Source organism: Corvus cornix, chromosome 6 (genome assembly GCF_000738735.6).
Source record: "Corvus cornix cornix isolate S_Up_H32 chromosome 6, ASM73873v5, whole genome shotgun sequence".
NCBI classification, from domain to species: Eukaryota; Metazoa; Chordata; class Aves; order Passeriformes; family Corvidae; genus Corvus; species Corvus cornix.
In genome coordinates this window covers 12,042,619-12,068,726 of record NC_046336.1, presented here as the reverse complement: position 1 = coordinate 12,068,726, position 26,108 = coordinate 12,042,619, and the positions used below count along the sequence as shown (strand labels likewise).

Sequence of the window (26,108 nt, the reverse complement as noted above, 5' to 3'; positions counted from 1 at the left end):
GTTTGGGGATGAAGACAACAGGGTGAAGTCGATCTTGAGCTAAAGGTCCCCCTTCATAGGCTGATGAGCAAGGGATGAATGTGTATATTTTTAGAGGACTGTGAGACCAGTGGTTGAAGCAGAGAATTCAAGGGCATCCTGAAGACTAGTTCCCCTGTAGCCTAGAGCAAACTAGTGCAGCGTTTCTTTATCACATTTTCCTCAAATACGGAATTTTGCAAAAATTGACTCGGACGCTGACCCACTTCTGTGGATCCTGGAAGTTGTGTATCAGCAAGTCAGACTGTTGGCATGCTAGCGGTGTTTGCAGAGGCAAATAGCAGAAAGTATGCCAGGAGTCACAACATGAGGCTAAAATCCAGACCTTCTGGCTCCTGTTCTATCCTTGGTGACCTTTCAAAACCACTTTCATACTTTTGCTTCCCTGGTTCTAAAATAAAACCTGTATTTCACAGTCAAGCTGAGAGGGTTCATGTTTGGGCCATACCTCGAGGTGTACACTGAGATAAGTCTATAGAAGGACAGTGCAGAACTATTGCCATTGCTAATACTGCATGACTTACATGATGCTTTCTTTTCAGTATTATTAGGAACAATCCCTGGGAAGATTTTGTTTCACTAAAAAAAGAAATAAGATAGATTATAGACAGCTAGGGACAAAAATAATCCATGCCCATGTGGTTTGTGCTATTTAAAGGGACATAATACCTATTTTTGAAAAGACCAGTTTCAGAAGACAAACAACTGACATCTGTCAACATAAAGAAATTTGGAAAAATAGACTTAATACCATTTCCCAGAAGCTTTAGCTGTGCCTGAGATGACCCAGAGTACAGCAGCAAGCGGGTGGAAGCATGCCCTGTGTGACAGAGCCCAGCAATCTCTTCTGGCAGAATACAAGCAAGGAGTAGTTTTTCTAACCAATTTTTAGAGGAGGATCTTGGTTTCAAGCCAGGAGGTTCAAGGGTGAACAGAGCAGCACAGGACTTGGTGCACAGGGAGAATATTTTGTGCCACGTTCACACATTTCTGTTCACTGTCCTGGCTATGGTCAGGTGGGAAAAAAAAGTGATGCTGTCTGTTCAGCCTGAATTCCAATTCCATATAATGGGCTGAGTTCTCTTCTGATGAAGTAGCTGGTGGTTGGACAGAAGCCACTGAGCTAACAACATCTGTGCCTCACAATGAACAACCGCTGGAGGCACCAAGAAACTGGCAGAGAGTGGAAATTTGCCCCAGACAGCACGAGATAAAGCAAGAAAGTCTTATTCCTCCTGCATTCCTTCTGCATCCTCCATGGCCATCTGCTGGGGAAAGCTGTCTGCTGGAATCCAGGGGTGCGAGGATGGGCTGAGGTGGGCGTGAGGCTGGAGCTGAAGGATGTGAGCAGACTGAGCAGGGGGACACAGCTGTGGGTACAGGGATTTCACAACATGGAAACCAGGGCAGGATCACTTTTGGTTCTGGCATGTCCTGGCCCTTATGCAACAGCTGTGAAGCATTGATCTCATCCTGGTCTACAACCTGGAGGTAATTTAGAGATGTCCACAAGGTGGAAAATCCCAAGCCACAGACTCTAGAGTTAGTTTGTGTGCAGTTAAATCTTTGTGTTTTGCTCTGGGACCAGCTAAAACTGCAGCAAAAACATTGGTAAAGACAGAAGGACACATTCAATTAGTGCTGGTGCTGCCCATACAGTTCCTGTCACTAACAATCAGTGGGAAATCAGCAAGATGTATCTCAGACACAGCATTCAGAGGGAGATGCTCAGCACATCATTCACTGCTGTCTCATTTGTTCTGAACACTTAAAACAGAATGTTGGGGCAACTACAGAGGGAACAAGGCTGAACATAGAAAAGTAAACTTGCTTTTCTTTGTCTATAATATTAATAGGCATATTATGCAATTTCCTTGGCTTACTGATCCAGCAACTCTAGTTACAAGACAGGATGGGATTTCCTTGAGGTCATTCTCCCAAACTGTGGGATTTGTTATTTTCCTGGCTCACCCACAAACAGAATGGTTTGCTCTTCTGAAATACTAATGTCCAACTGTTGAAAGGCTTTGCCAATCAAAACATTGTGGCCTTACCCCGTTTTAATAATCTAAGGCATCAATCTCCCCTTTAGTATTTGTTTGATGTGTTCTGCACCCTGCTGAAATATCCCCTCCAGACCTCCCTGAGCTCAGGCTCTGATTGAAGAGAGATGCCATGCATCAGGCCTGCAGCTTTCTCTCTGAAATGTTTAGCAGGGGATGGTGGTAAAACGTATTTATTTTCATGTATTGAGGAAAGACCATATATTCCAACCTCTTTTTTTTCCATCACTCAGAGATGGGCCTGAGGCCAAAACGGTGCTGCTAAGCTTGTTTTCTATTTAAAACCTTCATTTTTATTAATAACCCTTTACAGCCTACACACCAGCACTGCGGGAGTTGCATTTCCGTGTTATGTCATCGTGAACCGTTATGTATTTAATTCCTGTACCCACAAACCCATATGGACATCATTAAACACGCACCATACAGTATTAAAACTGTGTTCCATAAAGTGTGATTTAGAAAAAAAAAAGGAGCTATGAAGTGGGGATTTCTTTTTTTTTTCCCCTAAGGTCATGGGAAAATGGAGAAGTAGGGGAGAGAGAAGGTTCAGCAGTGCTGCAGGTTAGCTCACAGCTCTCCACGCCTGCAGATTGAAAACCCAGCCTGCCTTATCCACCATAGAAGATTAATTACCCAGGAACTCCAGGCTGGTGATGATGAATTTCTGTTTGGCGGATCACAGAGACAACTTCTACAAAAATTACAGGTTACAAAACCGCAAAAAACCTTGGTGATTTTATTTCTGCCGAGTTAGGTTTCCATCACTTCTCCTTTTCTCCCTAAGAGTTGCCTTTAGCAAGGCAGAAGAGCAGGCTTCCCCATATTGCTGAGGGTTAGTTATCAGGGCCACTAACACATCTGAGGATGGCACAGGGTTTGCTCCCAGTTTCTGTTCCAGCCCCAGACTGGCTCGTCCTGGCTGTAGTCCATGCAAACAGCTAATCCAGCAACGAGGCAACTTGTGTACCTTCTGTCATCCCTCTGTTATCTCTTATGTGGTATTGGTGATGAAAAGATATGGGGAAGGGAGAAAGTGATAGAAGAAATACATCAGAGAGCAAATAAAACCAGTTAACAGAGTACCAGTGGGACAAATAGAAATAAGTGTAGCAATGCTGGGGGAAACAGCACAGAACGCATTGAGAAGGAAGAAAATAATATCCAAGGGATGTAAAGGTTAATGAAAAAAACCAGAGACAGCTGAAAATGACACAAGAAAAGATATGCCAACATGAGGCAGAGAAGCTGATGCAGTCAAGGATAAAGCAGTCAGGTAAGAAAGCAAAAAGAAAGCAAGAGATAAGAACAAAGCACAATGTAAAAATGTCCTGCAAAAGATTTAGGTACATATGTAGAATAGGAGACAACAAGCAAATTGCCTACAACACACACTAGACACCTTACAGTGACCTAGTCCATTATACCAGAATGAGACCTGCCAAGCCCTCTTTGATGGATGAATTCCCTCTGATCACAGAGCAAGCGCTGGCTGAAGTGAACAGACCACAGTGAAAATGGTATCTGACAAGATTTTACAGCAAGTACACCCAACAAAGGTGCTCTACGCAGCCTTGCGCTTATTGCTTTCTCTCAGAGTGGCTGCATTCCCTTATGGAGACTGTATTGATGCTTCATTGATTTTACAGCTACACAATTAAAAGGTCACCTCAAAGATACACATGAAGGTACATACCTAATTGCTTTCATGCCCTTTTTAGTTTTGTGGATTTTTTTTTTTAATGAAAAGATGGTAAAAATATATGCAGAAAAAGAGCATCCAGGGCACACACAAATTATTTGCTATATCAAACCTCTAAATGATCAGGCCAGTTAAGCCTTTCTGCTGTTTTGTGGCATCTGTGTTTAAGAGTCTCTGAGAGTAGATGTTACCTACCCTCATCCCTTGAAAGCTGGTGACTTATTCCAGTTAAAGCTGTTGTCTTGGCCCCAAAGCCCATGTGCACATACTCCATACCTGCCCATCTCCAGGCAAGAAAGAAGAACCAACATGATTTGCAGAGGGGCTACTGATGAATGAACCTCCTTTGTATCCCAGCCCTCTCCAGCATTTTTCATTCCCATCAAACAAACGTACACATGCATATCCACACAAACAACGCTGGGTGCACGTGTGCTCCCGTTGAATTCAATACAGTTACTGTGTAGAAAACGACCCACGTGCATAAATGTCTGGGGCAGGAGGAGGCTGCTCTCAGGATGAGGCTGACAGCAAGTTTAATGTTATCTAGCTGCATTACTCTTGAGGTGAAATGTTTTTGACATGTGTCTCTGTTGGGCTGTGTCCTACTTCATTCAAAATCAGGAATTTGCTTCGATGTTTTGAAAATAAAGCCTTAAAAGAAGAAACAGACATGACTGGCAAAACTTTTTCAGGAAACTTGCAAAGGACCACTAAAGCCACAAGCTGTTAAATGGGTTTATTTTTGTCTATTTTGGGTAAGTGCTCTCTTAAACTGATCGTCACATATTCTACTTACACAGTTCCATGGCATGTGAGTATATCTGGAGTGAATGAATCTGAAGTGGAGATAAGACTGGAGATTTTCTGAGCATATATTAGGATAGACAAAATCATGTCAGAAAGCAACATTTGTTTGTTAAAACCCAAAATTCTCTGTTTGCTGATATTAATTCAATCTTCCCTCAAACACTGCTTATCCTGCCAGGGATCAGGACGTATTGGGCAATAAACCAGGGATCAGTAGTTTATATGCCTGTCCACAAAAAAATTAAATATAAACTACTTGTCAGAAATCTGCAAGGACAAAATTTTCTGATTTATGAGGATGTCGAATGATTGAGCCAAGACTGTATTAAAAAAAAAAAAAGCCTTAAGAGAAAGCAGACAAAAAAAGGCAGGAAAAAAGTACTAATTATATAAATCACTGGAGACTGGCCTTCCATAAGAAGAGGGGGAAAGGGACTGCTCTTATGATGCCTATTTCATCCCTTGCCTAACAATCCAAAAGCACGTAACTTTCAAAGAACCGCATTTTTTCACAGGCTGGAAGCACCACAAAGCATCCTTCATCAGCCTGGCCTTTTGGCTGTTCTCCTTCTCCAAATGCAAATGCTACATCTGGAAAAAGCAGTAATCCTCTCTCCTGCCTGAAAGCCTCCTTTTATCTCCGTTCTCCTCAGAACTCCTACTTCTTGCAACTACTCACTCCAACATACTACTTTATTGAAGGGATTCAAGGCTTTCTGCTCATCTGCTGAATGGCTTGCCTCTTACAAAAACCCCAGCTCACCTCTGGAGCTCTCTCACTTGCTAGCACAGGTCACCCTGCCCTCCCTCAGCCAAGCATCTGTAACACAATTCCCTCCTGAACACTCAGATGAGCATGAGCACGATAACAATGAACATTAACAAAAGCTTATTTATCAGGGCTGGCAAGAAAAGCATCTCATTAGCTGGGATGGCCTGTGCAGCTCTGCCATGGGGGCTCCTCCTCCCCCAGGGGATGACACTGATGCATCAGGAGCATTACTGACGCTGTTAAGTGCACGTCCCACAGAGCCCTGCTTTGTGCATTGAGAGGAGACAAACAATAAGAGAGCTTTCCACTGACCTCTCGCTGCAAGAGTTTACAGCTGTTTGCAGCGTTTCTGTAGTACCCTGGCCCTTAGCTTCACTACAGAGATATGTGTGGAGGTGAAGGAACTAAGCCAGACCCAGCAAGATGCCTCAGCATCCAGGTCACCAGCTGCAGGGACTGCAGAGGTTATGTGCAAGCTGAAGAACCTTGCCATTGGGACTACAGAAAGTGCTCAGTTTTCTTACCCATATGCCACCCAAATTTAGGAGCTGTTGCTAAAACGTCCCATCTTGTAGGAAGAAATGTAGAACACTGGCAAGATGTACCGGTTCCCACTACAAGAGTAAAAGCTGCCCCAGTTACTACTCAGTCTGCATACCTTGTTTGCATTTGCTCTTATTTTCAGGGGTTGATGACAGACTTACACCCCACCTTCTGCTCCTGTGTTCTGAATAGCTGAACTAATTGCCCTCACTTGGGGTGAAAATTCACAGCACCGCTGCCATTGTCACGGTGCTGTGGCAGGGCTTTTTCACAGCAAAACCCTTCCTGCTCCTCTTCTATTTCCCAAATATTCTCAATGCCCTAACCAAGGGTTGCACCAGGGCTTACACTTTGATGCATTCATGAGTCCTTTTTCTGCTTGCCAGATGCTGGCACAGAAGAAAGGGATCATCTACGTGGCTGATGCTCTGCCCACTGGAAGAGTTGAGGAATTATGTAGGCAGGACCAGACACACCACAGGACTGCCAGAGGCAGATCAAGTCCCAACCACACAGAGACCTGGGCACCACTGCAGAAGGGGTCACCTGCAAAGCCGTCTGCCAGATGTCTCTGTACGTGTTTGTTTACTCCACAGCCATCCCACTGCTCAGTAGGGCCGATGAAAACTATTTAGTTTCGGGGATTTGGGACCACATTTCAACAGGAACTGACAGGTTCATTTTTGGTTAAATGTTTTCATGAAAAGAAAGCTCCTTTTACTCAGATTTAGAGGATAATCCACATCTCCACAAAATAGTGCGTTTTGCAATATGATTAATTATGCATCCTCAAGGACTATGCAGCTTCCCTAGCAAGAGAGGATGATGTTGCTGAGGTTCAATCACCAGGAGAAGGACCAGCAATCTATCCAATGGGGAGCAGCAAAGACAGCAGCATTGCTACTTCACTAGTGCACCAGGACAGCTTTAAGCCTCTGATGAGCACTGTCTCTGGCATGAGTCACTCACACTTCACTCATGGCATGCTTGGATGGGAAAGGAAAAGGTTTATCTTTTAGATATGGTGCCCCAGCCATCCCAGCCCTACAGTTTTTGCCATGGTTGACTTCTCATAAAGCAAAATAGACATTTTTTGGTCCCAAACATTCAATGTTTTCTTCTTCTTTTATATTTTCAAGCACTAGCTATCTCAGGTTACTGGTGATTTTTTGCGGTGGTTCCCAAATGAGCCCGAACTGCTCTGATTTTTCAAACCCACAAGACTGTAATTGAAAGCAAATGTAATCAGACATATACAATGTTCTGAGGTTCACCACAGTGCACTGCAGTCAGCATTACTGGAGTGGCTGTTAAAACTCCTTGGAGCTGGGAAGCAAATACAGCTTGCAAGAATCCAGCAAATAACCAGCATTTATTAGATTATACTAAAGTATTGCAAAGCCACAGTCAATCCTCTATTCACTATATATCCAAGGTCTGTTTAAATGAACATCTTCCTGAGCTTAGGCCAATTGTTTTAAGAGATGAACAAGGAAACAAGGAAAGAATTCTACTTTCAACACAGCAAATTCTGCAATCCTTACATCAGCGTCTATCTCAAATAGTCCATTACTGTCAGCAGGGTCATTCCAATCAAACTCTGGCATAACTGGAAAAAGAAAGAGGCCCAAAGGCAAAGGGTATCTTTGAACCCAGACACACAGCTCTAGCTGAAGATAAGCAGTAGCAAATCCCTTCCATAAAATTCCCAAACAAGATGCAAGCATTAAAAGAGGGGATGGTGGTGTGATGGGGGGGGGGGGGGCGGTTAATTGAATTCCCACTGGCTCTTGAGTCTGCACTTAAAAGCAGGTCTAGGGTTATCTGTGAAATTTCAATTAAATCAAAAGCTTTGATAACATGATAAGTCATTCCAGAGTTTGGAGTCAAAACATGTTGTTATTTGATCCTCTGCTTGTGTTTCTGGGAACAGCACGCATGAAAGACAGTCAGCAGCAGACCAGTCAGGAAGATGGAAAGGGTGGAAATGAATCCACCAATAGATCACTATGTCTCCTTCAGCCAGAGCCACTTGAGGTCTGGTATTTTTTTATACATACAGAGTCCTAAAGGCACCCCATTTCTCAAGAGACAGAAGACAGAGCAAAGGAGATCACCTCAGACATGTGTAGCACTCCAGGGGATGGCTCCCTACTGCTACAAAAGTTTTTTCTTTCCAGGCTTGCTATAAACAAGATTTTTACCTGCCATAGCATTGGGAGCTGAATGCAAATCTCTGTGATAGACACAAAACACTGAGCCCTGTGTATGTAATGGAATGGGTTTCTAGCACAAACTCTTTGGTGGCCTGAGGTGAACAGGTTAAGACAGGTACGCCAAAAAATAATAATATGATTCAACCAAGTCAGAACTGAAAGCCAGCTCTCATCTCAACAAAATGCATGAGAGGCAGCAGCTCTCCAGAGAGATGTGACTTGCTTTACCTGTTGTTCAACACCATTTGATTGCTAAGGCTTCCTCCTCTCTCTTCAGAGGCAACTGCTGTATGCAAAGGGCAGTGCCAGAGACTCTCAAAGTCCTGTTTACTGAGGAACTACACCTCTGCTCACCAGAGTTTAGACAGAAATGCTTCACCTTAAATAAATGTGAGATTTCAACTCCACCTGGCCTGTGGTCAACAGCATTAAAATACATTGTACGCAATGCCTTCCCTTGTCACATATAGCACAGCCTGATAAAACGCTATCAAATGTAATGGGATGCCTTACTTTGCCCCTAAACAGCTCAAAATCACACACAGGGTCGCACTAGGCACATGTACATGAGAAAAACACTCCTTTTATATCCAGTGAGGCTACTGATCCTCAACAGTGCTAAAAACAAAGGGACTCTCCAGATAAGCAATGTCAAAATTACACAGCAATAGACAATAGGAAGAGCAGATCACTGAAAAACTCCCATCTGACCCCAGGCACCACTGGGGGATAATTTATCACTCTGGCAGCAACCACCCCATTGAGCATGTCTGTCCCTAGTGCCCTCCTCTTCAGAGTGAAAGAAGATCTTCATTAAGCAATAGTGCGACCGTATTATAGACACAGCAATGACAAGCTGGGCTCTTCTCTGTGATACAATCCTATCTGCAACATAAGCTGCCTATTCTTGCTTTCCAGAGATGTGACACACAGAGGACAAGACAGGCTATACTCAGTTCTGTCATTTAGTGAATAGAAAACTCCACCCCATCTCCTCCTGCCTGGCAGGTGATGAGTCAATGGTGACAGATACCTCAGTGTGCAATTAACCTGCCAGCAGGGGCTCACCAGAGCAAGAAACCCAGATAAGAAGAGGAAGTCCTCATCCCTCTTCCTCTCCTCAGTTCCAGGCTTATCCACAAAGAACATCAGGATCAGACACTTCTCTTCTGTGTGGAGCTAAAGATCTCTTTTCTGTCTATCAGCATGGGCAGTTCAACCCTGTGAGCTGCAAACCAAGCATCACCTGCCTTTAAACAGAGAACTCCAGAAGATGCTGTGGCATTGAGCCAAATCTCTCTAGAAGTGAGTGCTCAAGGATAACTGATGCCCCAAATCCTTCAGAACAAGCTTGATAATCTCTGAATCCAGTTATTTTGGTTCTGATCCAATCCTACCTCATTAGCCCTGGTTTCCCCCACTGCCACAAATTCATAAATTTACCGTTTTGACTTTCTAACTGGTTTTGCATCTAGGAGCACCAGCAGAACAAGCTTTCCTGACAGATTTGGAAGTAATGTTTCTTCCAACATTGAGTGATGATTTTTTAAAACAAATTATTTTTGTAACTGGCCATTTCTAAAACTATATTATGGAAAGGATGGGATTTCCTTACCAGAATCAAATCCTCTTAGCAAATCTTTGAAAGCAAAACTCTGCAATCTGAAACCAAAATTCTGCAGGTAGAGCCAGGAGATGCAAGAGGCCTTTCCAACATCACAAAATAAATCAATCAGACAGTAAGGAACAGATTTCCCAGTGCCCTGCATTAACTACTCAACTTCTCCAGAGGGAAAGAATTTTATGGTTTAAGTTAAACAGTAAGCAAACTGTTACTTTCAAGTCTACAAAACAGGCATTGGCAAATTATCAGCAGTGATTGCTCCTTTAGGATATGAACAAAAATTACTGGACAGAAACAAAGCTCTTGAGCCAACAGGTTTGGCATTTAGTTTTTCTAATGACAACATCTCTGCATTTCAAAACACCTCTCAGTCACTACTCTTCTACAGTGAAAGAAAAAAGAAATTGTTTTGAATTTGTGCTTGTAAACAGTGAACTTTAACTAGCACTGACACTCTCTTGTGTTTCACCCCAGCAAGGCAGTGTCCAGTGCCACTGCTGAAGCTGCAGGGTGTTGGCAGAGCTCTTATCTCATTCTCATACTGATGAATTTCAAGTAAGTCTGTTTATTCTTAATCCATCCTGTGCCCATGACAGCATCCCACTTTTAAACCCTGCAGCCTGCTTATAACCAATCCAGGCAAAGCTATTTCTGTACACTTGGCTGCCAGTGCTGAGTGTCAGTACATTAAACTGTCTTTGCTCCTCTCAGCTCTGTGTCCTTTCACATTCAGGCCTAAAAGCACGAGCTAACCCAAATGTGATACCCAAGGCAAGGGATAAAAGCTCATGCTGTTCCAGCTGCCACTTTTCTGTAGCTATTTTTTGTGGTTGCTGGACCTATTTCATTTAGCATGCTTTCTGTTTTTCCCAGGTTTATTGTTTGATATTTATCTGCATGTAATTTATTTTTTCATTTTCTGAAAGAGTAGCAAAAAAGATTCCAATCTTTTCTCAGGAAGGCTGAGTTATTTTCTGGTATCACCAATGCTGCAGCCAGTAGCAGATTTCATCAATACCCTCCCTTTGATATTCCAGTCCAAATGAGTTTATAAGCTACAAACAAAAGGGAAAGTCCCATGTGAAACTAAAGAAGAGACCGAGTAATGCATCTGTTATTTCCTTTTTTCCATTCCTGCACTGGCTTCATTTATTTAAGATAACAATCTCCAAGCGAGACCTTCCCAGAGATCACGAGCACTGATGAAAGGCAGCACACACAGGGGGATCTACAGCCCCACCTCACAGTGGCCGTGTCCCAGACTGAGCTCCTGCTCTCCAGGTCACAGGGGCACAGCTGGGGACTAGCCACACTTGCCTCCTCTATTCCTGGGCTGCCTGACCTCTCAGCCAAGACTGGGACAGTCCCACCCTGTGAGCAGGATACTGTAAAGCACATCTGAGATCTAAAAGCCGAAGAAACATTTTTCCCACAAATTTAGGTGCTGAGGCCAAATATTACTAGCAATACAGCCCTAAACCAAGCACATTCAGAAAATAATCACAGGTGCTCCACTACACTGAGATACTCAAAGAGCTGTGGTACCTAATTCCCAGTGAAATCAGTGAGAGCTGGGTGACTAAGTAGGAGTAGCCAAGCAAGGCTCTTGGCAATCACAGCCCTAACCCATTATTGCATCCTTAGCTACCTAAATCTTGGTGAAGGTGAATAAATAATTATTTGAGAATATTTTATTTCAGATTTCTGCTGGGGATTTAAATTCAAGGCTGCGGTCAGGCCAGGGCTCACATATTTGATGCCCTTCAGGACAGTGGGTTTTAACTGCCTTATCCTGTCACAATCTTTATTCAGTACTTTTCCCACTCTGTGTTTTATAACATACTTCCCAGGTAAAAAAAATCACACAAAAATAAAACCTCTATCTCTTTTCTGATTTTGCATTTCTTAGGGAAATTAATTTCCATTCTGCATCTCTCAGGTGGAATGAATTTCCCAAATAAAATGCATGCATTGAGCAGTCAAAGTAACGGTGCCAAGTTCAGACTGTAACACCAATTGTCATCAAATGGTGCTGACTGCATTCCTAAATGATGTGGAAGTTATCTGTACTGTAAGTCCTGTAAGAAAGAGCAATCACAAAAAAAGAATGCCAGCTTTCCTCACAGCACATCTGCTCAGAGACTCAGTTGTCCAATGTGCTGGGAAACATAATTCAAAAGCGATGAAGTGTAAGTGAAATATAAGAAATTGAATATAAGGGATGAAATGTAAGCAAAAATATTTTCATAATATCAAACAAATCAGAATGCATACAGATATTTCACACATGAAAAATTTTCCTCCTCTACCCATAGGTAATTGAATTTTTATTACAGGGCAGATCAAAACACATTTGGGAAACAGAAATAACTGTATATAAACACAGTCATGCATATGGATAGAAAAAGTGTATTAGGGAGCTGTGCTTTAGGAGCAATACACTCATAAACCAAAGCAGCTTCCTTAACATGGTCACTCCATTACCCTGGCTATTTCTTTCCAGTATCCTTATCAGGAATTTGTAGTACATGAAGAATAAGGGGAGAATCCAGCTTCCATTTAACACTGGCTGCCTGGCATCAGAGCATCTGAGTGTTACACCAATATTTATTTGATAGATATGATCAGTAAAGCTCATGGCTACAGACCACAATAGAGCATTTCTGTTCTTTAGCAAAGGCACCTTCAGCATTAACTCCATTTTCGGTATCAACCCTCATAATATGTCATTTAAGTCCCCTAGCTTTTCTGGATTTGCATATTGTTTGAAAATTGCTTCATGATTCTTACAGGAAAATTATTCTCAGATAGTGAACACTGCTTTAAATTCAGCTTCTAATATTATTAGTGGTGGTTTAAACAGAAATCTTGTTTGAGCCTGCATGTGTTTCTGTAGGGGTAGTATTGGAGAACTGAATCCTTGGCTCTTGATCTGCTCTTTAGACTGGATCTAGACACAGAAAGAAAAAACAAACTCTCACAAGAGTGGTCTGGCTGTGATATTTTGAACCTTGCTGCAAGAAAAGCCCTAAAACCAGTAGACCATATGCAATGTCTAATTGATTAATCCTACTTTTTGGGTATTTCTGTTATTTCTAGTAAAACAGAATCATTTAAAAAATTGGTTTCTGAGATTTTGTTTGTTGACTGTGAGCCCTGGCCTGACCTCAGCCTTGAATTTAAATCCCCAGCAGAAATCTGAAATTAATCTACCTCTGGTTTAGTTATCAGTAATTATAATTATTAACAGAAGTATCCAGTAAATGAATGGTTTTCAGTGACATGGTGTTTACTTAGAACAATGGATAAATAAAAATGCACTTCCTTCTTACCTTTTCCCATGGCAGTGCAGGATCTGGCCTTTATGTGGGCATGATAAAGGACACAAGCCCAGACACTAAAATGTCACATACTGGAAACATAAGCAGTTGAAAACTGTTCCTCCTGTACCAGGGCCAATGGTTTGAAGCTTGCTTTCCCTGCAAGCTTCCAAGGGAATCCAGGGGGTGGAGCGAGAGCAGCTGAAGCAGCTGCCCCAGGAACACCAACGCTGGAACTCCCAACACTGCCTGGCACATCACTGCTCCCATGGCCTGCCAGCTCCCTTGCAAAAGCCATGCTTTCACCATGTGAAACAGCCTGAGAATGCTCCCAGACCATTCCACACAGGAATTTAGTGTTCTCCTATGGTCTCTCCCATGTCACATGAAGGAAACCTGCTGTTGGGAGCTATCTGGCCTGGAGCTATCTCCATCAGCAGGAGCAGGCTTGGAGAAGACAGTCAGCCAGTACAAATGCTGAGATTTCTTGAGACATCACTCCAGCTCTCCGCCTGTAAGCTGCTGTACCCAGGAGAGATTTAATGGGCTGGAAGAAATACCTTCTGCCTATTGTCACAGGACTCAAAAGCCTGGACCATCATCAAAACAGGAAACAGAAAACCTAAGCTGTGAATCCAACCGAACAAATTGGCCAGATTATTACAGCGTTGGGAAAGCCCAGCCTTTATTACAGCTGGATTGTGTGCTCTCGGCACTGCGGGCAGTCGGAGCACGGCAGCAGTAGGAAATGACTCTGTAGGGAGCAGCCGCTGAGCCAAACACGGCATAACACGGACAGGACCGCACAAAGAAGCAGGGAGGAGGCAAGGGTAGGGCAGATGAAGGGCTGTAAAGAAGAAGCCAGCAACTCTCTTATGAGAGTGCCTAAGGAACTAAGGGAAATTTTGGGTTCTTTCAGGACAATAGGAACAGAAGTGAAGAGCTCAGCTTTGCGGCTGAATTAAGGCAGCACTACACAGATTAGTGCACCACTGCAAGCCATGGCTCAGCAACTAAAGGCATGGATACCTCTCTGCACATCCCAGCTGCAAGGTAAACTAGACATTTTTGTGTCTTCTCCCTTGAAGTTTAAGCTTCCATGTACTTCTGTCTGGAAGCATGTGCTCAGTCACTGACATGCAATAACTCAATGGACTCTCTGGGCTCAACAACCCAAATGCCCATGGGATTAAGGTTACACTCCTGAAAATTCATTAGTTAATTAAACCCTAGGTTAGGCTTTGTCTTATGAGGCCAAGCTGCTGCAGAAAAACTGAGCAGGTCAACATGAAACTGAAGATCACCTTATTGTGCACAGAGAGGAGACATGAAGGCAGCACAAGCAATTCTGTTCTACCATCCCTTGGTGGCTGAGTCACTTGTTTATTGTTCTTTAACCCAGCAAGCTGAATGCCACGTCTATGCTGACAGATCAACACACAAACCACCTCTGTGCTGAAGGCTAAAAGAAGCAGCTGAAGAAATAGATAAAATAATTAGGATAGTCTAGATGCTGCCCCCAGGCTACAGCCCAACTACCTCCAGTGAGATGAATGATGGACCATGAGGTCCAGGGAAGACCGAATTCACAGGGCTTGGGCACTACTGGCTCACTGTTTCTGGAGGGGCTTGGCAGAGTAACAAAACAAGGGAATAAATTTGGATTTCTCTGGAATCGTGCTCCTTCCTGCAGTGCCTGCTGAGGTTCAGAGTCGCCCTGGAGGTGTCCTTCCCCCAGACCCTACACAGTGGTCCAGTGAGCCTCAGATCTCCTCCCTTCCCCCTCGGTTCACAGAAGAAAAACACTAAGATGTTTCTGTTGGCTTTTACATCATCTTTTTGTAGAGACTAATCTTCAGTTTCAACAATACATCTTTTGTGAAGCACTCCCAGCAGAAACCTTAGACACCTTCCCTAAGATCTGTTTGCTTACAGAAGACGAGGTAGGATTTGTTTAAACCCAGCTAGATTAATGTCTTGCAGACATTAGTGAAGTGAGATTTAATCAGGTTATTGCTCTACATTTTCCAGGGAAATAAATCACACTTATTACTAGGTTGGAATAGGATGCAAGGCTTGGGCTGAGAACATCTAGTCTTTTTTGTTTTTCCAGAGGGGAGTGAAGAGATAACTTGAAAATTCCTGCAAGACTGTCAAACAGGCCCTCTACAACTTTGAGTAGGGACAAGGGACACAAGCCATAATGGCTAGTGTATGTCTGGGATGGGCCTGGGTTCCAATCCCCTGCCTTGCAGAGGTGCTGCAGGGTCTGCATCAGTACAGAAAGCAGACAGGAGTTTTAAGCAGACTCATAATGTCCATTTGAGATCCTCCATGTGAACTCTTCCATAACTCTTGGGACCTAACTCCTCTTCTAGGTGTCTGTTTCTGCCTGGCTCATGGGGATGTGTCCTTCCATCACAAATGGGGTGCTGTGGGATCAAGCAACCTTTGCAAACCTACTTGCAGACCCTAAATGGAAACTGTGATAATCAGCAGATCTCAGAGTGTGACAGGCTTATTTTGTTGCAGTGTTTTCTAAATTTGCAATATGTGTTTAACAATGAACAAGCAACTATATTTATTCTCCACAAACATTTTTCTAAATCAAGGCCAGATAGGAAAAAAAAAAAAAGCAGCTCTTCATCCAGACTTTTGATTTAAAACTTCTCTTTCCTTCATTCATGAAACAAAAAAGACTTTGCTCTCAGCGATGCTAGCAGTGTTTTCTTTAGTACACATGCTAATACATCCCCTTGTACAAAACCATGCATGTGCAAGAAACAAAGTCTGGGAAATCAAATTGCAAAGGTTCTCCTCCCTTTTTCACCAGCATGGGAGCAGACAGCTGAAGCCAAATACAAATCTTTCTGATAACTACAGGTTTGCATGTGCTGAAGTGCCCAAACCCCATAAGCTTTGCATCCATTTCCTCTTATCCAGTGGGGCTGTGCAAACACGGGAGAAAGCAAATTACGGTAACAGAGCCTGCAATCAAGTTTCAAATCATGCAACAAAGCAGCACAAAACACAGTGGGACCAAGTCAAAATCCTATTGCAAAGTACAATAAAACATATCCTGTTTGGGATAAAAGAGAAAAGGAAATACCAGGCAAGGCAGCACTGTTGCTTGTAAATACCCTCCTGCCAACACTTTCCCTGGATAAATTAGTCCTATGAACCCTAACTGCATCAGCATGAATCAGCCTGTCTGCTCCAAGGTAAAGGCTACAATCCTGTTTTGTGTTTAATGGGAACTCTTTCCCTCCTCCTTTTCTTGGCTTCCTGCTTAGAAAGAATAGACTCTCCAGAGACAATTTTGGATCTGGACCACAGTCTTGCTCCCTACAGATAACTAAGTATCTCTGGGCAGGAGTACATTTAAAGAAGCAGCTGGTAATTATGAACCAAGTGCTTACTGGCAGGATTTCCCCCTGCTACTGAGCCAATGCTTTTTGGGAACTAAATGACTCTTTGGCGATAACTATCAGGTAAAACCCACAAACCAGGGGAGGTTCCCTCATTAGAACCATGAGCAAGAAACAATGCAAAGGTGGGTGGAGGATGGCTGAAAATTGTGTCTGAGGGTTGCTTGACTTCCCTGTCCTCCACTCACCCAAAGTGGTTGTGTGTAACTGCTGGGCATTTTCTAGGTAGTGCTTGAAAGCAACAAAATCCTTTCCCACGTCTACAGCAGTAATAAAAACAAATGACCTTTTCCTTCCAGCTAATCAAACTGTACTGAGCAGCACTGGAAAACCATCACAACACTTACTCTTTTGGAGGGTTAAGGTCTTCTGGGCGAGCCTCGAAGAACCTGAAGACTTCATCGCACTGTGAAATATGGGGAGGAAGCCGAACCAGCGCCTGCAAAACAAAACAGGGAGTGAGAAGCACTTAGACATAAGCCAAGTTTGAAACCTGGCCTCAAAAATCTAAACTACCAAGCAAGAGGAGGCAAAACAGTCCTGGCAGGGGGAAAGGAATACTGAAGAACAGCATCATGCCTGGCTGCTTACCTGAGAAGACAGGAAACAGAGAGCCCTGACTGTAAATGTCAAGTAGGATTCAATGAACTCAGACAAGCAACAGATCCTAGAATCAGCCAATGTAATTTATTTTGCCACGTGTTCAAGAGCAGAATTTGGTCCACAAGTGCAAAACCATGATGCTGCATAGGTAAGTGCTCTGTGCCTGGGACAGTCTGTGACGTGGGCTTGCACAACACCTCAAACACTGAGGTTAGGGCTTACGGGCCTTATGTCAATGCACACAAATTCAGCACCCACTAAGACAACAGATTAATGTGCTCCATAAAGCTTTCCATTAAGCACTGCCTACACAAAAAGCCGAGTTCGCTAAAAAAACCCCATAACCAAACCAAACAATAATTTGCTCCTAAATTAACAGGACAGGAAGTTTGATTAAGTGTCTGAAAAAACCAAATCAAACCCAACCAAAACACAGAGAGGCTTTTTCTGCATGAAGAACAGCACATCCTGGCTAACAATGTCTGTGCACTCGCCTTGGCAGAGGGACACAGCACTTGTCACATTCAGCAATAGCTTAGTACAGTCTGGACATCACCCACATTCAACACATTATGTTGAAGCGAACTGGAAAGCGACACTCAAGAGAAGCACACAAGGCACAAACATGCTATGAATTTGCTGTTCAGAATCTAGAGCCTGATGGTGCCAAAAGAGGTCAAAGAGCTGTTCTCAGCCCACAGAGATGGGGCAGCAGCTCTCAGTGACATGCCTCCGAGACTGCCTCCAGAAATGACAAGCAGGAGAGGAAAAGAGGCTGGACTTCACCTCCTCCTGTGCTAAGTTATGTTGAAAATAGGCCAAAGGTTAAATATAGACCAAGCTTCTTAGAGTTTCTGTAAACCTGTTTGACAAAATGAGATTGTCTGGCTCTTCTCCTAGTTGAAAGTAGGACAAACAATCTTGAAAGACAGATGAAAAACTGCACCAGAGCTAAATGAAGATGCATTAAGGTGAACAGGTTATATTAACCATGAGACATCTGACTGTTCTTGGTCAGACACACCAGAAGGTCCAACCAAAGCACAAAGGCAGGACAGGGCAGTTGGTTACCACCACAGTGGTTTTTAACAAGGCTCTGAAAGTGGCCAGATTTGTTTCCAAGACCCCATTTTCTTGGGGATGTGAAGGAAAAGAGTTGGAAAAATCCTGCTGTGAAACTGCAGGTCTCCAGTATTAGATGATGGGGTCTTGTTTTGAGGTGTTCAGAAATTCAAAGTCAAACACTTTCACACCTACAGCTCTCATTTTCTTTGTGAAGGGATGTTATAAAAACATTAGGAAAATTCACTTGGTATCACTAGACCTGTGAAGAATGAGGATCTGACCTTTGGTCATATGCAATTGCACTACAGAGCTGAAAAAGATACCCTGCAAAAAGGAAGCAGCATCAGATGCAGAAGCCAGGCAACAGCTTGGTGAGTCCAAGTGCCAGGGTAAGCACCACTGGCTGCTGCACTAAGGCAGGATGAAAAGGAACAGCTGGCAATCTCAAGCACTTTTATGTAAACAAAGGATGCCCTCATCTCCACTTCTGTGTGTTCAAACTTGCCTGAAAGTGTAACAAAGGTGTGAGCTCTGCCTTTATTCCTACTGTACACAAACACATGCATCCAGCTGGCAAACCAGGAATAACACTGGGAAGTCAGGAAGTGCCCAGGAATAGTAACAATCACAGCATTTTGAAAGAGAAATGCCTCACCAGCATGGGCTAACAAGAACATAAACAACACTTACTCATCTGCACCTCAAGCAAGAGACAGCAAAGCAATGATGTCTAACCAACAGTGGATGGAATTGATATTTAGCACTGGCTCTACTACTCACACCCTTCTTGGTTAGGGCAGGTTACTTAACCTCTTTTCATCAAATTCAGCTGGGATATATCTTCAGTTAACCCCTTACACTGCTGAGCAATAACACTTACCTAATCTGCAGAAAGGTTAGGAGGCTTAGATATTCAATATCTACAGTGTGTTTTGAAATCCCAAAGGGTTCAATCCTGCGCAGTCAATGGGGCAAGAGCAAGCACTGCAAACGATAGGTATCATTACGAGAGAAACACAAACACCCGAGTTACACCCATTGTGGGGGGTCTCAGCATCAGACACCTTCTCAAAGAGCCACCACTTCCCCACAGGCCACAGGTGCTCACCCTTCCCAAGAACCAGGCTCCATATGTCAATACTGAGCTGGAGCACAGAGTGGGTTTTCAGCGACGGAGGAACGCAAAGCTGATGTGGAGATTTTTGTTTCTAAATCAAGGGAAGCTTTGGGAAATCTGAACCTCCTGAATCAGTGGTTGGCTGCCTGGAAATCTCCACAAGCACTGTGGTCCTGCCAAGCAGAAGGGGGTAACTGAAAAGCACCTCTCCGACTCCAGGCTTTTGCAGGGCATGGATAAAAATCAGCCAGTCATTTCCACACCCATCCATCCACCTTCCCACCCTGGGGCAGGGCTGGCTCTTCTGCTTCTGAATCATCTCCCAAAATGCTGCAACTTCCAGCCTTATGCAGATGGACTGAAATCCACCCCATAGTAACTTGCCATTGCAGGTTTTATGGGAAGCTCAGGTGTAAAGTCCAGCCAGTCAATTTTTACTTTTTTTTTTTTTTTTTAAAGGAACAAAACCTGAAGAAGTGGTAAGAAACTCTAAGAAAGGGTAAAAAAGGTGCAAATGAGTATAAACCCAATCAGAATCCTTCTATTAATTTTTGAATAGCAGCAGGGAGCAGCAACACTGTTTAGCGAAACAAGTGTCTCTTCAGCAAATACATAATATTCACTATGAACAAGTCAAGGCCAACACAGTTCTGGTGAGCAAACAAAAAGTGCATTGAGGAGATGAGTGACATCACTGTCACTCTGCAAGGGGAAAATACAAGCTTCTGGCATTTCCAGCAAGACAGTTCCAGGGCAAAGCTGCAACAGCCTGAAGGAAAGACTGCAGGGTCAAGGGAAGAAGTGTAAAGACAAAGAGGAACACAGATGGTGAAAGGACAGAAAGGACAGGGAAGTGACATTCTTCTGGGGATGTGGAAACCAGAGGTAAATACACACAGCTACAAACAGCAAGCATCCAGGAACAGCAAGGAACTCGCACAGGAAAGGTGAGAGACAAAAAGTGCCAGCAAGCAGAATTCAGCCTTGCACAAGCATCAAGTACTATCAGTAATAGCATGTTTCCTTGCTTGGCATGCACAGGGGGATGTGCACCGCTCAGCCCTCACACATCCCTCAGGAGATAGGCTTTCATGTGTCATTCCAGCCTGTAATGATGTCTGTCTCTATATTACAGGTTACAGACAGTCTTGCAGAGCAGATGACTTGAAAGGCAGTTGAAAAGCAGTAAAGTGAGGCAGGGTGTGAGCAGGCAGCCGTCGGTGCTGGGGATGGCCAGCCACGCTCACAGCACCTGTGGAAAGCTGCTGCGTGCTGCACACAGCAATCGAAGCCAGCAGAGCACCAAGTGCAGGCAGGGGATCATTGCTTAAGGTTACATGAACTGGAAAAAACTGCTCTGTGGGGCTGTATCACAGCTCAAAGGCTTCATGGAATACATGGTATAAAACCCTGCAGGTACTCGTAACGATGCACTGAGTGCTGTGGGTTACATTTATGCAGAGATGTTTATAAAAAACTGATGCACAGATGTGTGTATGCAGAGATGCACAGCACATCTGTGTGTATATATGCACAGAATGGTATTCACCCCACTGAACTTTATGTGTCTTAAATGGGAGGCTGCTCACACTTGTCTAGCAACTTGCATCATCACTAGAGAAAGAGCAACATCTTCAGAGGATGCTTTGTCTACCCCCTGCCATGGGTGTCTGGAAGGGGTGAATCACTGATTGCCTCCACACAGCCTCTAGAGACACTTTGGATGCACAGCTTTTAAATCCCTAATATCCAGTGGGTTTATTCCCAGCTCTGCATACAAATACACAGGGCCAGCTCACGATACTGCACAGTTAGGACTCCCTTACTCTTCCTCTAATTGTTTATCATTTTTCATTAACATTAATCACTAGAGCCAGATGTTTGGGAATGGTCATGAGCCCAGCAAGGGGGCAGGTGCGACTAAAATAGATAATTTCTCAGAACAAAGAAATAAATTGTTTCATCTATACGAAAACACCTTCTGTTTGTCTGAGAGCCTCCAAGCTTGAACTAAAGCACTGAAGTGGTGGATGGCAAACACTGACAGTCAGGCAGAGAAGTGGATGAAGAGTGCATGGTGGTGATTCAGACTGGAGAAGAAGTGGGAATAAATAAAGAGCTGAGAGAAGGAGGAAAGACAGTGCAGTTTTGGAAGTAACTGGAACATGTAAGAGCTTCTGGCATAGAAGCACCACAGCACAATGGAATGCAAGACTCTGCTCCAGGTGCTGAGAGGAGTGCTGCAAATAATTAACTCTCATTACTGCAGCCAGTCTAAATGCATCAGGATTCTGAAACATGGATTAAAAAATGACAGATCAAGTTTGAAAGTATTGCACTAACAACAGATAAATTTTGAAAGTATTTCAGTTAAACTCCCATTCTTGACCAGGACTACTATTCCATCTTCAATCAAATTAACTTAGTTGTACAATGGATAGAGAGAGAAATGTCTGTGTGCCTGTCTTGACAGGTTCAAGGATTAAACCTTGAAACAGAGGCAAGACTGAGAGACTAAGAGGGAGGCAATTATGTTTGTGAAGTACGGTCTCTCAAATAGTGAACATTAATAAAAGAATGACCAGTACTTCCTGGCACTGATGTGACTTGCTAATTGAATTTTTATTAAGGTGGTGTCCATTTGGGTACTCAAGCCTCACTACAGAAAAACCCCTAAGCTTCTACTTAAAGCCATATCCAGCTTTATGGGACAGCATGAAGGCATGTGACAAACCCGGGTTAGTGTTTATGACAATGGGACTTTACATCTTAAGGTCTTCCCTGCACAAAGATGCTTCCCTCAATTAGGATCAACACACAAAAATATGGAAGTCAGCAAATTCTGGCCTGAGTCTTCCCAGAGGGCTGTGAAGGACAGAGCGACAGTTTTGTGAACCACTGACCTGAAAGGTCCTTTTTGAAGACAGGATGGTACGTACTGGACAAACACACACCAGAGGTGTGTTTGAGAGATCAAAAGCTTCATAAATAAAATGCCCCTCGGGAAGGGAGGTCTATGAAGTTGCTCTTTCTTTCACATCGGCAAAAATTCCTAAACAAATTTAGAAAATCAGGCCAAATGAGCCCAGAAGACCTTAAATCACACTAAACTAAATCCAAGCCTACAGTTAAGAGGGAAATCATCCAGAGAGACTAATTCCAGTGGGCAGCACACATTTACTGGCAAAACACAGTTTGTTTGGTAACTCACTCAGGTTACTAGTAAGGACATCCAGACTCTGCACTTTCGTGTTTATAGATGAGAAAACCCCTGGAAATCTTCCTGTGTATCCCACTCCTCTCATTTTCATTGCAACTTTAAAGTTTCTTGCAGCCTTAGCAAAACCACTGGCCTGGTTACCTCTGTGATGGCATTTCTCTCTGCTGGTACAATGCATTGGGAATAACCCACACATGAGGGGTACAGAGGACAAAGCTGTAGGGTCCAGTGTGATCATGCCCCTGACACAGAATATTCTGCAGAACTCCCCTTACTGCCAAGTATCCCCACAAACTCTCAGAGAGCCTCTGCCTGTTCCTGGCACAGAAACCACAAACACATAGCAGGAGTAAGACCTGCTTCTCAGCCATGCAAACTGCCACACTGCCAGACAGTCTGCAAAAACAAGACAACAAATGGTCAAACATTTGCATCCCCATTTGTGCTTTGGCTTTCCAGGACAGATGAAATGGATGGAGAACTCTGATCTTGCAAAAAAAAAAAATACCATGAACTTTGCATTTGAACCTGCCTCCCTCCTCTGCTGCCACACAGATTCCAGGGGACAGAGGTCTATTGTTTTGTTTATTTATTTTATTATCCCACATCACATGTACTCCACCAGCTTCACCCACATCATTCCAGCATAATTCTCTAATTTTTTCAAATTTGTCAGCCTATCCATTTGAAGAGTAACATAAGCTTTGAACTCTTATAGAAGCAGGACTGAACTTGTCAAAATTATGCTCTTGCTCTACAGTTCCATACAATTCTCTAAAGAGTCAAAATATCCACTGGAGAGAGGTAGAAAAGCAATAAACGGGTAACACTTCCCAAGAGGTGGGCATGATCCCACTCTCAAGTCATACACATGCACCAGTACCTGCTACAGAGTAGGAAACAGTATTTTACTAGAAAAAAAAGCAAGCACTTCTCTTAAAACACGAGTGGATTCACTGATCTCAGCACTAGAGCTACGCAAGTCACTCAGGTTGGTTCTGCAGCACAGCCGAATAGAGAGAGACCCTGTGTCTGGTTTAGGCTGGTAAAGTGAGGCTGTTCTGGTTCAGACTCACCACTCAACTTTCTGTTCCCAATTCACAGTTTCCTGTCATTCCTGGTTAACTTTGTATCAGGATGGAAAAGTTACAGTAAGGTTACACAGGTCATGTTCCCAGAAACCTTGTAAGTGGTGACCTTCAGCAAAGGCAGCAAGAAAGCATTTCTGAATTTTGAGTTTCTGCTAAGCCCCAGAGATGAAATCCTGTCCCCAAAGGTCAGCAGCAGAACTACCACTGACTTTACGGTACCGTAAAGCTCTCCCTCCACATGCCATTTTCCTAAATTCTTTGTACTTTTCAGTGTACTGACGTTCAGTGCCTGATTTTCATATTATTTTCAGTCTTGTGGATTTTCATATCCTAGGCCAGGTTTGGAACAGTAGTAACACAGGACAATCATTCTCTGAATAAATGCAAATGGGATGAACCATAAATGTTCAAAAGAAAAGCCTATTCTCATAAAATGTGCAGCTTTAGATACGTTGGGAGGTATGAATTGCAAGTCTCAGGTCCCAGTTAATTTATACAGGTTGCCTACTGTGTGCTGTGGGATTTAAGAATGACTGGGTATGTTCTGTGCCAGACAATGGCGTGACCAGCTGCCATCTTCATTTACTCCCTGTAATTAGGAGGAAGATGTAGCAGAAGGCAAAGAAACTGGATCTGATGACAGGCAGGACATCATAAGTTACTTCTACACTAATTTTGAAGAGGGGGCACAAACTTGCCTATTATCCACACTGGAGACAAATTCATGTCTGGGAAAGGATTTAGAGTCAAATGCAGGGGATGGGAAAAAAAAGCTTGGCATTGCTTTATTTCCCAGCACTGACTGAAGAACTGACCTACTTACAGCCCAACTAAGGTACAACCACAGTCATACATGCTCCAATAAGATACATCCCTTGGGGATTGAAGAATTAGCCAGGGCCTGCTTTTCTTAAAGACATGACACCCCATGCAGAAAGACACTGTGGGGGATGTAGCCCCCTTGAACCATTCACAGACATGAGATGCAATTCCTGCTCATGCTTTTCAGTGACTATAACCCCTTCAATGCCACCCAGATTTAAACACCTTCTACTGTGGAGTGCAGAGGCAAATTAAATACAAATTACAGTAAACTGCAAAATTAAATATAAAGACACTACATCAGTGTACTTGCCAGAAATCACTGGAATAATATTCTGGAGAAGTCACTACAGGTTTGTCATACTCAGTGCTGAGAACTACTGTGGCTGCTGCTGGAGACAGAAAGCGCTGGGCTGGGGGAAACTGGGCTAATCCAGCACTGCAGGGTCTATGTCCAGAAAAGCAGCATCTATCAGTACACAGAGAAGTAAACAGCTTGGCTTCAGGGACGTATCCAGCCACATCTGGGCAGCAGCAGCAGATCTGAACCAAAGTGAAACCATTCTATGATTCTATGACCTGAGCCAGACTTCTCCAAGAGAGAGAAGATGAAATGAGGAGAGCAGGAATCACAGCACCGCAGTGTCAACCAATGTGCCATCAGCCAATGCCAAAACACACCCCTTGGCCATGACCAGCAGAGCCCCAGCAGGCCTGGCTGGGTCAGGTCAGGTCTGTCTGGGCACGGACAATGGGGTCCCAGAGAATCAGCTGCCCCTGGTCACTGCTTTCCCCACCACGCATCTGCTGGGTGAACCCTGACACCAGTCAGCCCTCGCCGCTCCTGTCGCCGGCAGTTCCTGTCTGAAGGAGGGCGGCTGGGGACCCACTGAGACCCTACATATTTCAGAAAGAGCCACTTGGCTGCCAGCAGGAAGACAGTACACTAATTGTCACACAAGAAAGCCTGATCTCATGAGACAAGACTTTAATCGCAGCTTCCTCACCCGGGGGGTGCAGATGGCATGGGTTTCACCACCACCACCACCCTCCAGCACGCCTCAGGCACTTTGGCAATCTGCTTCCAATTTTGGATGAGCAACTGTCTGACTGGAGAAGTTCTTGGGAATGCTTTTTTCCCCCTCCACCTGCTCCTCTGGCTTTCTAAAAATGGAAAGAAAACCTCATGGGAAGTAAGAGAGGAAGTCTGGGGTTTAAATAATGTGCTGATGCACTCAATACCTCTACAAAAACTGAGAATCCTACTTGCTTAGAAATTACTTTTATTCTACTGACAGAGAATTAATTATGAAATCATAAATCTTAGGCTAGAAAGGAAAAATTAAGTGGCTTAATCTTCTCCTCAATAGAGCCATGCTTTTCTGCCCAGCAATAAATTTCCAGGCTTTCACTCATGAGGAGGAACACTCCTGGAAGACACTGGTCCACCCTCAGTGCTGCACCTGCCACTACTGTCCCTCATGTGGCACCAGGGGACAGAGAGGCAGGAAACAGACGAAAACACTAACTATCTTAGTTGTGCCACTCTGCCTGCTCAACTCCTGAATCATCGAGGCTGATGTGGAATCAAAATCCACACTTAGGGCAGGTGAGACTTAGAGCCTTTACTGAATGAATGAGGCACCAAACCAGTACATAAAGTTTGCCAGGGA

At 43.7% G+C, this 26,108-nt stretch overlaps 1 protein-coding gene across 1 annotated transcript in view; it reads right to left on the bottom strand.

The window, feature by feature from the left end:
* SH3PXD2A (SH3 and PX domains 2A) overlaps positions 1 to 26,108 on the bottom strand; it is a 253,922-nt gene that overhangs the window by 126,763 nt on the left and 101,051 nt on the right. The window contains exon 5 of the mRNA XM_039553504.1: positions 16,865 to 16,956. Within this exon, the coding sequence (XP_039409438.1) occupies positions 16,865 to 16,956 (92 nt within the window). The remainder of the gene's footprint in view (positions 1 to 16,864; positions 16,957 to 26,108) is intronic.